The 12,629-nt window shown below is 37.7% G+C and overlaps 1 protein-coding gene across 1 annotated transcript; it reads left to right on the forward strand.

The window, feature by feature from the left end:
- The first annotated feature begins 3 nt into the window (after positions 1-3).
- On the forward strand, positions 4-10,353 carry COPS5 (COP9 signalosome subunit 5). Its single transcript, XM_039702800.1, has 8 exons — positions 4-283; positions 388-622; positions 3,281-3,409; positions 3,890-3,955; positions 5,372-5,457; positions 6,268-6,379; positions 7,094-7,242; positions 9,958-10,353. Exons 1-8 carry the CDS (start codon positions 126-128, stop codon positions 10,040-10,042), a joined length of 1,020 nt encoding a protein of 339 aa, XP_039558734.1. The 5' UTR covers positions 4-125; the 3' UTR covers positions 10,043-10,353.
- Positions 10,354-12,629: the final 2,276 nt, after the last annotated feature.

Raw genomic sequence — 12,629 nt, forward strand, 5'->3', positions numbered from 1 at the left:
GGTGCCGCCTCACGGGGCTGCGGCCCGGCCGCGTGCAGAGCCAGGCGCGGCCGCTGGGGGCGCAGCGCCGCCCGCTTGGTTCCGTCGGCGGCCCGGTGCGGCGGAGCGGGGCCGCGAGCGGGGCCATGGCGGCGGCGGGGAGCGGCGCCTCCGGGAGCGGGATGGCGCAGAAGACCTGGGAGCTGGCGAACAATATGCAGGAGGCGCAGAGCATCGACGAGATCTACAAGTACGACCGCAAGCAGCAGCAGGAGATCCTGGCGGCCAAGCCCTGGACCAAGGAGTGAGTGGGAGCGGGGCGGCGGAGCGGGCGGGCGCTGTGGGCGGTGAGGACCGGCGGGATCTGATGGCTCTGCCTTCCCTTCCGCGGCCTCTGCGCTCTCGCAGCCACCATTACTTCAAGTACTGCAAGATCTCGGCGCTGGCGCTGCTGAAGATGGTGATGCACGCCAGGTCCGGCGGCAATCTGGAGGTGATGGGGCTCATGCTGGGCAAGGTGGACGGGGAGACCATGATCATCATGGACAGCTTCGCCCTGCCCGTGGAGGGCACCGAGACCCGCGTCAACGCGCAGGCCGCCGCCTACGAGTACATGGCCGCCTACATCGAGAACGCCAAGCAGGTAAGGAGCGGCGGCACGGGGTGTGTGACCTCCCCGTGAGATTCTGTACTCACCTGGGGCGTTCCTGGCCTTCTCCCTCCCCCGGTGATGAAGTGCCTGCCCCGTTGTTCTGTCTCTCCTCTAACACGACCGTAAGAACTATGTCAGCAGCACGGAACGCATGTCTCTGTAAACACGGAACAAATGTCTCTGTAAACATTTTCACATACATATTTCCCTGATTTACAGTAGGTCATCAAAGGTTGGACACGATCATCTTGGAGGGCTTTTCCAACCTAATGATTCTGTGAAAAGTAGTGCATTCTCCTTCCCTTTGTGTAAATTATTTTCATTGCTGAGGAAGTGTTTCTGTGGCTGAGGCTGCTGGCTGTGTGAGAGAGTGTGTTTCTAAAATGACTGATACTTCTTTCTAAAAACAGTATGTAAAATTAAATATCTGCCTGCATTGGACATACTTAGTATTTGTAGATCAGAATTATGACATTTATTCTTACCTTCTTCTGAGGTCTTACTGTATAGTATGTTGCTCTTTCTATTTAAAAACACATATTTGTGAAGAAGAGGCCAATGAAGGGATAAGTAAGTTTCAGTGAAACTTAGTTATTCATATTTATCATTTGGAAATTTACATTTTCAGCTTGCTTGTCTGTTTCTCATCTTTGTCACTTTCTGTTCAGAGATCCACGTCATATTAAAGCTGATTATACAGTGGAATTCTCATGTGCAGAAGGATAACAGAAACACAGCTTGGCTCTGTGGCTGATGTGGAAACCAGCACAGCACATCAGAGCACTTGCTGATGTGCTTCTTCCAATACAGGACAAGTCTATACTAAAAATAAGAGTTAAAATAACTTTAACTCTCCAGTCTCAAAGAGTTTTGATACCCAGTTGACCCACTGACTTTTAAACCAGCTAAAATTAGAAGCCCCTTACATACTAAGTGGATATAACAGAGGTGTATTTGGGTTCTTTTGAAGAGTTGAACTTTCATATCCTTACAAAGAGTTGAAGATATTGACATGGATGTGCATTAGGCTGAATCATAACATCAGCAAAGAGTAAACATAATGCAGAAATATTTATGTTCTGCGACTTTTTAAAATAATTCATCCCTGTGAGAAAATACAGAAATAATTAATCTAGTTTGTTTTCTCTGAAAACAATGTTGTGATGCTAATACTCTTGTTGCAAAAAGTAGGTAACTTGAAGAGATGGGACTTTTTAAAATGATTCATCCCTGTGAGAAAATGCAGAAATAATTAATTTAATCTAGTTTGTTTTCTCTGAAAACAATGTTGTGATGCTAATACTCTTGTTGCAAAAAGTAGGTAACTTGAAGAGATGTCTTTGCCTAAAGATACAGTCATGCTATCTTTGAATACAGATATATTCATAGAATCCCATTCTTAGGTAGAATACTGAATTTCACAGTGGTAAGTATATAGCATAAAATTGTAAACAGCTTGTCTTATGTTTAAAACAGTCCAGGTTTCTGTAGGAGTTCTTATGTGACAGGAAATGTTTATTTTCCCATTGTTTATGTTGTTCAGTTTTGTCTGTAGTCAGTTTCACAATTTTGAAAATGAACTTGTGTGCAAATAAAATAACTCTGCTTTCCTGGTGCTCTGGCAGAGTTTTCATGCTGGCTGTTTCACATTTGATTTTGGCAAGCACTTGTTCCTGGAACAGCTCTCTTTATCATTAAGTGCTAGTTAATGTATCCCCGTATAGAAGTGCTTTATAGATGCTGCTGTTTCAGTTAGTTGATTTTCCATGGACAGGATCTAGTCTTAATGTAGTTCAAATGTCCCATTTGGCTTTGAAAAAGACCACACATTCCTTAGTGTTTTGTTGGTCTTTCTCATGGGAGTTGTAAAGAAAATATGAATATTCTTCACCAGTTAAAAACTAAGGTAGGCAGTTAGTATGTTCTGTCTCATCACTACTGGAGCAGCCAGTAAACAATTCCTTAGAGAGGATTACAAAAATTTGGTTCAATGGGTGTTTATTCTCCTGGGGTTTTTTTGGCTTTGCTCTTTTCTCTTCCAGCATTTTTAGAGATAACCAGGCATATTATTTGGAAACTCCTATTTTGAGGTTTTATCTGAGAAAAAGTTGTCCAAAATTCTTTTTTTGGCTTTTAAACCTGTCTCCAGGCAATAATTTCTGTCACTTCTGGTGTTTGAAAGCGTACCTTTGAAGTTATTTTTTTAAACCTACCACTAGTCTAACAGTATATGCCTGTGAGATATGTTACCATACTAAAAAAGTAACTCTCTACTGATGTTCCCTACTATGTATATATGTATGTATAACCTATGGGGTTAGATATACTTGTGTTACAGTGCTAAGGAATTTCTCAGCCGTGCTGAGCAGCTGCAGCTCACCATCCAGCTGTGTGGAACCTCTCCTGTACTCCAGCTGTGACTGAAGAAGGCGCTCCAGGCTCCCTGCAGGCCTTTGTTCTGTGGCAGCAGCTGCAGCAGAGAATGCCAGTGCTGCTCATTCAGCTTCTAGGGAATATTTCATCCCGAGTGGAAATTCCCGTTTATCCTGCCGCGCCTTGCAGCGTGCTGGAAGCGCCGCTGGAGGGCAGCCGGTGCTTTGGGAATGGAGCTGAACGCTGGAGCTGTTTCCCTTCCCCACTCTTCCTTAGGTGGGACGCCTGGAAAATGCCATCGGCTGGTATCACAGTCACCCCGGCTACGGCTGCTGGCTCTCGGGCATCGACGTCAGCACCCAGATGCTGAACCAGCAATTTCAGGAGCCCTTCGTGGCAGTGGTTGTAAGTACTGGCTGGTGGGTGATAGATAACCCTGCACAGCAAATCGTGCTGAGGGGAATCATTTTGGGATTTCTGTCTCTTAGCATTTTAGCAGCGTGTACTTTGTATGATGGAGGTGTTAGATCCACACTTTAAACTGGTGCCACTCCTTCTGCTTTGCTGGCCACATACTGGGCAAACCAGTGGTGTTGCTTGCCTGGACCATTGTCACTGCATTGTTTCACTGTATAGTTATTAAGCATAAGGGATTTTTAAGTATTGGGAAACTAAGGAAAATTAGCTTGAAAAAATCATTCAGTGAAGGCTATTGATACTCCCATCTTTTTAGAGAGTCTTATACCAGCAGAAAAAGTATTGTTTATGACAGAACTAATACAATTTGCATGAATTACATTTCTGAAATAAAATTGCTATAAACTTAATTTAAGCCTGTAATAAATAATAAAATGTATGTAATGAGTATTACCTGTATTTCTACAGATTGATCCAACAAGAACAATATCTGCAGGAAAAGTAAATCTTGGAGCTTTTAGGACATATCCTAAGGTAAATAGCTAAAATTATCTAAAATTATCTAGTGTGTGAATGCTGAACTGTATTTAAATTACTGTCTGAGTTTGGTCTGCTGTGCTGTACTGAATGTTCATTCCAAAGGAAGATGTGCCCATCATACACTGGTAACTGCATGCCGTTGGATATTGGATGACATTGATAAAGACTGACTTCTAGTTTGGTTTTCATAGAGTTTGGCAGTGTTAAATCAGTTACACTGTCCAGATTGTGGAGCTGTCCCAAAATTACATAGCTCTGTATAGCTGGTTTTTAGTGGATATAGTTGTAGGTAACATTCATCAGAATTGTTTTATGTTAGTTCTTCTCTGTTTATTTTTTACACCTAAAACCAAATGTTAACAGAATGTTTAATATGTTGTAATTTGCTTTTCATTTTAGAAAAGAAAGGTTCAAAACTATCTACTTTTTCAAATATTATGAATCTTCACAAACTAATATACTAAAAAGTTAATTAAACAATATGGATTAGGCTTAAAACTGAGAAATCACATCAGTATTGGAGATCTATATCTCCAAATGCATCCTTTAATGTATACTTTGGCTGTGCTATTTAATTTCAATCCAGTGAAGTTCAGGTATATCTTTTAAATACCCAGTTATGAGTGACTCATCAAGAACTTCAGACAGCCATCCGGTGAAACAATTACCAAAATTAATTGTTTAATAAAAATTAAATTTTGTAATTAACAAAAATGTTTGTGAAAGGTCCAGGAATTATTTTTGTGTTGACAAAAACATAAGAGATCTTAGAACAGTTTGTGATTCAGGAGAATATTCACTTCCATGGGCAAAACCACTTCATAAATACTTTGAGAATTTTAAACAGGGAGAAGAATCCTGTACCTGAAAACCCAATCACATCTGTAAAATACACATGAGAAGCATATTTTTAGGGAGTTCTCACAGTGGACTGCAGGCAGTTCTTGCTTAGTCAGTAGCTGTGAATGGCACCACCTTGGCTAAACAAGCAACTGAAAGCTTTAGGTATCTTTAAGGCATTTCCATGGATGTTTCTTCCCTCTTCTCAAATCTTCTTTCAAAATTTCCAAGAATAGGTAGAGAAATACTAAGAAGAAGCTTGCCCTTTCTTTGATCTAAGAAATTATCTAATAATAGCTTGCCATGTTACTAATTTGAAAAAACTCAGCTATGACCAATAGTTTGCTTTTGATAAACCTACAAATGTAATGACCAGTACAGCTAGTAAAGCCAAATGTAAACCTGAGATCCAGGAAAATTCCAAATTTCAGGCTACCAGGGAAAACGTCATTTTCTCTAGGCAAAAAAAACCCTAGAATTTTATAAACTAGAAAATTTTTTGTAAAGTTTAGGCATTTTGAAAAGCCACAGAATTACTATGTCATTTTTTGCCATTTGTTGAATTTTTAGGGTTATAAACCTCCAGATGAAGGTCCCTCTGAATACCAGACTATTCCACTCAATAAAATAGAAGACTTTGGTGTACATTGTAAACAGTAAGTAACAAAAAAACTACTAACTTTGTTTTTGTGTGTGTGTCTGTTTAGGTTAGTAATTCACTATGGAAAAGTAAATTTCTTGTAGTGTTTCAAATCTTGAAGTTCACTGTTGCTTTAGCACTCTTGTTTTTGTGAAAAAAGTGTTACTGGCATTTATCAAGAGATGTTTTAAGGGAGAACTCTGCAAAGATAAAGATGAACCTGGTTAAAAGCTTTAGCAGCTGATTTCTGAACACTTTTAAATAGTGATGCCTTGTTGGGTCAGATGTTGATTGATCAGCAGGGCTGGGGAGATTGTGATCCCACTGCCCTTCTTAGTAGGGACAGGTGTTGTGCTGCTCCTTTTCTTGCATTACTGGGAGTGTTAATTTGTAACACCACTAAAGCCAGGCTTTCAAAGGTGTGGTAGGATATAAATTGTTTGCCTGTTTCTAACATTTACTGGTACCAGGCGTTCCTCAAGAAATTAAAAGCAATACATGCAAAGCTACAATCATCTGTAAGTTATTACAGTGTTGCAGAACCCAAGCATGGAATAGGTTGTTAAGAGAATAATTAAAAAACTCTTGCAATCTTATTTAACAGAACATAGCAGTATGTGTGGGGATTATGTATTAAATATATGTATTAATTATTTATGGAAAATCATACAGAGAATTGGAACTGGCAGTAACCTTAAGTACTTTGAATTTTTGAAGATATTTGCAATGGATAAGGATTGTTTGAGTTGCATGTACTTTGGATGTGACAGTCAAGCAAGACATGTTTAGATGGACGCTTATTTCGTTTGCATGTTTGTTTTTAAAGGTATTATGCTTTAGAAGTCTCGTACTTTAAATCATCTTTGGATCGTAAATTGCTTGAGCTGTTGTGGAACAAGTACTGGGTGAACACTCTCAGTTCTTCCAGTTTGCTCACTGTAAGTACCACAGCTGTGGGCATTGATTCATTCATGAGTCTGAAAGCCAGGACCTCTGCTGTGAAATGCTTAATAGAACACTGATAGATACAGACTCCACATTAAGAATCTCTGCAATATAACAAGAAGGGAAGGTTTTCCTAACCATAAATACTGAAATGTTCCTCATATCTGCTCTGTAAAAGAAGAAGGTGGGAATAACATGTTTAATTTTACTGAGTTCTCTCTATACACTTAGATTTTGTCTTAAATACTTTTTAAGTTGTATCTCTGTAGAGAACTGCAGTGAATAATGGTGTTTAATAAGTAAACACTTAAGAAAAAATTGAACTAGTAAAACTAGGTTACAACAGAAATAGTGCAGATAGACCTTCAGAGTAACAGCTGAAAATCAAAACCTACCCTCTGCAGAAGCCAGTTTTTTTTTCTCTTGGTCAAAACCAACTGAGTTTTACTTACTCCCACTTAACTTAGGGCATGGGTTGAAAGTAACAAAAAGAACCCAATTCAGGCTTTAGGGATTGAGCATTTGTCAGATGTTCAGCTTCTGTTCTCATAACCACACTCATGTTCTATATAATTTCAATTTCAGATATAGATTCAAATATGCAGCACTACACTTCTAAAAATGTTTATCAATTTGGTTTAATTTGTGTATAAATGCTTGAATTTATAGCTTAAATTCAAAATATTTATTACTTTCTTTCTCCTAAGAATGCTGACTATACCACTGGCCAAGTCTTTGATTTGTCTGAAAAATTAGAACAGTCAGAAGCTCAACTTGGAAGGGGCAGTTTCATGCTGGGTTTAGAGACTCATGACAAGAAGTCAGAAGACAAACTTGCAAAAGCAACAAGAGACAGGTAAGATAACAATCCGTGTGTTCTTCATGTAAAAAGTATTATTTTGTTTTAAACTTTCCTCATGTCTGTAATTGTAACCTGAGAAGATGAGAAATAAGAATTGGGTTACAGATAGAAATTAAAGACTCCAGAAGTCACTAGTTGTTTTTGAAAGTTAAGGAAAATCTTGCCTCTATTAAACCTACAATGAATTTTTAATTTTATGAGGTTTGGAATAAATTTAACTCTAGTTTATTAAACAAAAAAAATGCTGCAAAATTCCATCAGTATCTGACAAAAAAAAATGTTTTCTGTCTAATGCAAAATTGTAACTTTGCTAGAAATTGGCACATTTTATGATTAATCAGGTTAAAACTAACAGTGAGTAAAATTATGGTATAGAACGTGATTTTAAGAAATAGAGTTAATAGTCCAGTAAGTTTAGTTTGCACTTGTCTAATACTTTTACTAATGTAAAAATTATTAACTCCTTTTTTTCATATTTCTTAATTAATGTATCTTTTTTTAAGAAATAAGAAAAGTTTGGGGATTTGTTGTTTTTGGTTTTTAGGAAGTAGCTTACAGATATTCTGGCCTTTATATTTAGCTATCCTGCCTGAAAGCAAATACTTGCTAAACTTCTTTTCAGTAGGTGTACAATATTATTTCAAAGAAGTTGCAATATTTTCCCTCAGTTTTCCTTACGTTTGTTGGTGATCAGCTCTGTTTATTTTGGGCTTTGAAGTACACAAGGTGCTTCTCAGTAACACTCACACCTCTTTCCCAACAGTCTTAAGAATTATATGTGTGCTTAGATTATATCATGTTAGTCACTATTTTTCAAAGTAAAATCTTTTAACAGAGGTTAATGGTTTCTAACAGCTCATACAGCTGGATTGTTCAAGCACATTGTATTTGGCAAATTTCAGACTTTGAAAACCAAGAAATACTGCACTTTATGTGATGGTACAAACTCAGGTGCATCTGTGGAGAAGCCAGAACTCATCTGCATGCATCTTAGGAGTATTCTGAATGAGATGTAGTAATTACATTGAATAAGGAAACGTTCTGTAGAATCCCTTGGAACAGAGTGCAAAAATTGAACAAAGTCTGGGATGTTTGCATTTGCATGAGGCTTTCTGTCCCTCTTCCCCATCACTTTATCTTGATAACTGAACAGTTTCCTGGTATTCTTTCCCTAGTTTCCTGGTATTCTTTCCCCCTGGCACACCTTTGTTTATTTTACTGGAAAGCTAACAGCTCTTACAAGTTTTCTAGTAAACATGATTGAGTTGGAGGGGGGTTGGCTTTATAAACATTAATACTCATTTAGCCTATTTCAATTGCAGAATACATTTGCAATGGAGTTAATGCTGTTGCTAGCTCATGGCAGCCAGGTTAAGTGATACCTCTCAGTTCCTGTAGGGAAATAGAATAGCAATGCTTTTAAGACATGAGGAGGATGGAGTTGCTGATAAGTTTGTGTTGCTGTTTGGAGTCCCACAACACTGACTGCATTTTATTTTCCCCTTACTCTCACATGTTTACACTTATTCTAAGAAATAGCTCTTTCTCTCATCATGCTACTATATTATTTGTTGCAGCAGTTCTAGGCATTTTCCTTTTCTGTTTTTTATTTAGTCTTCGTCACTAGTTAGTTTATAAATTGTAAGGAATTGGAAGGAATTGTTTTTGACAAAAAATCTGCTTTCCTGTGCAACAAAAGCTACCATAGTCCCCAAAACTGAGTGTAACACTTCTAGAGATGCATGTTTTTCTTTAATTAGTGATCTTTCCCAACAGAAAAGACAGTAGAAGACCTGTGCAGACACAGGACAATTAATTTAGTGTCACCTAAATTACTCTGAAGAAGTAAGGCTGCAAAGATCACTAAAGGATTGTTAGACATATCTGCTTTGGGAAAACTGTGCTGTAAAGCATTAGCATCAAGGTGCTTACACTGGACTGTGTGATAACTTCTGTTACTGTCCATGAACATCTCTAAGGCATTTTCTAAAGGGACATATGCATTAGCCAAGTTGTGCTCCAAGTCAGCTTGCTTTCCCTAGGATTGCTTTACCTGTCTAATAGTAATTTGTCCCTATTCTTCATGCCTTCAGTCCTGATTAATCTTTTGCATTTGTACAGTCTGTTTTCCTTTGTTAGTTTGACTCTCCATTGCCCTATGGCAGACATTGGGGAAAACCTGAATCAATAGGAACTCTCTCAGCTCTGAAGGTTTTGCACATTACATATTTTGATCAATAACTGATTTGTTCTTTAAACTTTTCTTTAATGTTCCCTGTAAAGTTTCTCAGAGGAACCATGGTTACTGTACACTACTGTCCTGGGCTTGGGCAGAGGAGATGAAGGTAGAGAGCAGTGATAGCCTTGCAGGTATTGATAATATCAGCTGATAGCTCCATTCCCCTAAGGATTTTTTTTTTTTCAGATGACCACAAAGCCCACTTGCTATTGTTAATGTAAGATGTCATAAATTGCAAGACAAAGTTTTCTGGAATTGGTATTTGTGTGTATAGTTAGTTTGCTTTTAAGTAACAAAAAGGTATTGGCAACAATTGCTAAATTGCTGTATGTGACTGTTCCTTCCTGGACAGTTTTTAAGATTCATGGGGTTATGGGCACCCTGAACTTCCAAAACAGCTGGATATCTTCAAGGAAAATGACAGTTGAGTTCAGTTTTTGTCCAACATTGAATTTATGCTTGTTTTTCAGCTGCAAGACCACCATAGAAGCTATACATGGATTGATGTCTCAGGTTATTAAGGATAAACTTTTTAATCAAATTAATATAGCTTGAAGTGCATTACCAGTTGATATGTATCTCCAAAGCAGAAAATGCCATAGTTTCTTTTGCTTGGACTTGTTCAGTTTGGGAAATGAAGCTGAAGTGGAAAATTATTCATTTAATTTGTAGTACTTTAATATTTCCCACCTGTCTGACCAGTTTTAAAGAACAAAATGTTCCAAAATGGAGTGCAACTTTTTGTTCTTTATCATAAAACCAGTTTGCAGAATTGTTCCAAAGGAAAATAAATGTGGCTTACTGGATTTTGCTCTTAGATATTTATCTCTATTATCCAACTGCAATAAAAGAATTTTGAAACTAAATGTGCGTTTTGGGCCTTGATATTTTTGGCAAAGGTTTATCTTCTCTTACTCTTTTTCTTATTGTTCTGTGAAAAAGTTCTGTCTGCACAGATTAGATAGGTAACCTAAGTAGTGTAAGAAGTTTGTTTCTCAAATTTTTATATCTGTGCTTAATTTGAAGAATTGAAATCCCACTTGTTTATCTTTCAACAAGTTATTAAATTTAATGGAGCCTTTCTTGATTGAGGTTTACTGGTGCAGCCAGAAATGGTTTCTTTCACAGTAATGAAACATTTATGCATGATGCAACAGTATTTTGCTTATAGCTTCACACTCATGATGGCCATTTTATATTTCTAAATAGCCAACTATTGGCCAGCCCTGCAGTGAAACTCGTAACATGGTTATATATCATTATTTTTCTCCTGTTCACCTTCTATTGCTTGTCATAGTCACTTGTTGCATACAAAGGAACAAAATGAAAAATTACCTTTGAAATATGCATTAGGCTAATTTCAGGCCATAGATACTAAATGCATTAATCATAATTTCTGGCTTACAATGTGGTGCTGCTGCAGGGCTGATCTAAGTTTGTTTTGGAGGCTTTCATACTGCATTTCAATAATACAAGATGTTTGGATTCCTTTTAAGTTTTCATCTTTAATCCTGAGTTTCCTGGGGGTTTTGGAATGTTTACTTTTGGGATAATTTATGCTTTATACAATATGCCATTTGCTTTATACCTTTAACTGAGTCTCCTTTTCAACCTTAGCTCTGCCTTGATGTGGATTTTGTTTTTGTTTTGGTCTGGAAATTTTAATAGCTATTGCTCATTTAGGCCTTTTCAGCCAAACAGATTGCAGTGGATTTGAAGTTAAGATGCAAGTTATACAATGTTGTAATTCAGGCAGAGAAACACAGGTACCCTGAAGCAGAAGTTCGTCAAGAGTTTTAAAACAGCAACATCCAGCTGTATAGGAAAAATATATTTATTTGTAGCTAGTAAATTTGAGATAATTATCAGATGTGCAGTTTGGTTAGGAGAACAGTTTCATTCTTCTTTCAGCATGATAGTGGTGGTGGGGAGTCAGGAAAAGAAAGCTGTGGTATTTTAATAAGGTATTTATTTTCTTGGAAATTGCACCAGTAAACTTCTGTACAAACAAGCACCATATGTAATACACAGCAGTTCCTTTTAAGTTCGAGGAAGACAAAGCAAGTGTACCTGGCCAGTAAACTTTTCTTACTTCATTTTCTTCCACAGGTCTTTGAGACTTTAAATTGAGCACACAGCCATTATCCCAGTCAGTGTGTGTTTACACAAAGAAGCACCCTGCTTTTGTGAGATACCTTATATTTCCTAATAGGTATCTCTGTTGCTGCTTTGTAGAATTCTCTTTGCATAACATGATCCAAAAGTTTTGCACATTTTGTATCTACCTAAAATATAAAGTAATAGTTTCATCTCATATTAGTCTATGACTGTATTTAAACTGTCCTTGTTTATGATAGCAGTGAACTGAATTTTTCTGCATGTAGGCTTACACACAATGTTTTTGGACACAGATGGCTTAATTCAAAATACCAAGTTGTTTCATAAACTATAGCAATATGAATGCTGATGTTTAAATGCTTATGTGAACAGTTGAGTTACAGGTCTTGTTACTTGCTGAGCATATGGTGTTACAACTGGTTTAAAATGTACATGTAGGGGGGCCGTACCTGTTGCCTGCATAGGATCCTTCCTGTAGGCACCAGAATAACAGGGCCTTTGTCTTTGAACAGCCATTTTTAGTGTTACCATTATTCCAAGTTCTGAGATCAGAATTCCATGCACTGAGGATCATTACCACAAAGGAGTCATCCCCACCTACACTCACAAACAGGTGTATCCTGAGCAATGGAAATCATTAATGGATAGATGCCTTAATTCTACCACGAAGTTGTGAGACTTCAAAAATATTAGTAATGAGGGTACTTTTGAGAACAATGGAAATTGTGCAGATACATCTATTTATTGTTCCCCATTTGGACCCACTTTTTGTTTAGAAATTAGTTTATGCAAATGAGTGCCACATATCGGGTAGATGACAGCTGAAGTAATGCAGTAAGTACTAAAGCACGTACAAATGGGTTCTCTTTGGTAAGATTTTTTGAGACAGGCATGCATTCCAAAATACTGAGTGCCTTTTACATTTCAAGAAATAGAAATCTTAATGAACACAATTTCTTCATCTAACAGTATTTGCCAACATACTAATGCTGAAAATGCTGAATTGTGTTTGAACTTCTTCCCT

This window comes from Passer montanus, unplaced genomic scaffold (genome assembly GCF_014805655.1).
Source record: "Passer montanus isolate IOZ18808 unplaced genomic scaffold, ASM1480565v1 scaffold16, whole genome shotgun sequence".
NCBI classification, from domain to species: domain Eukaryota; kingdom Metazoa; phylum Chordata; class Aves; order Passeriformes; family Passeridae; genus Passer; species Passer montanus.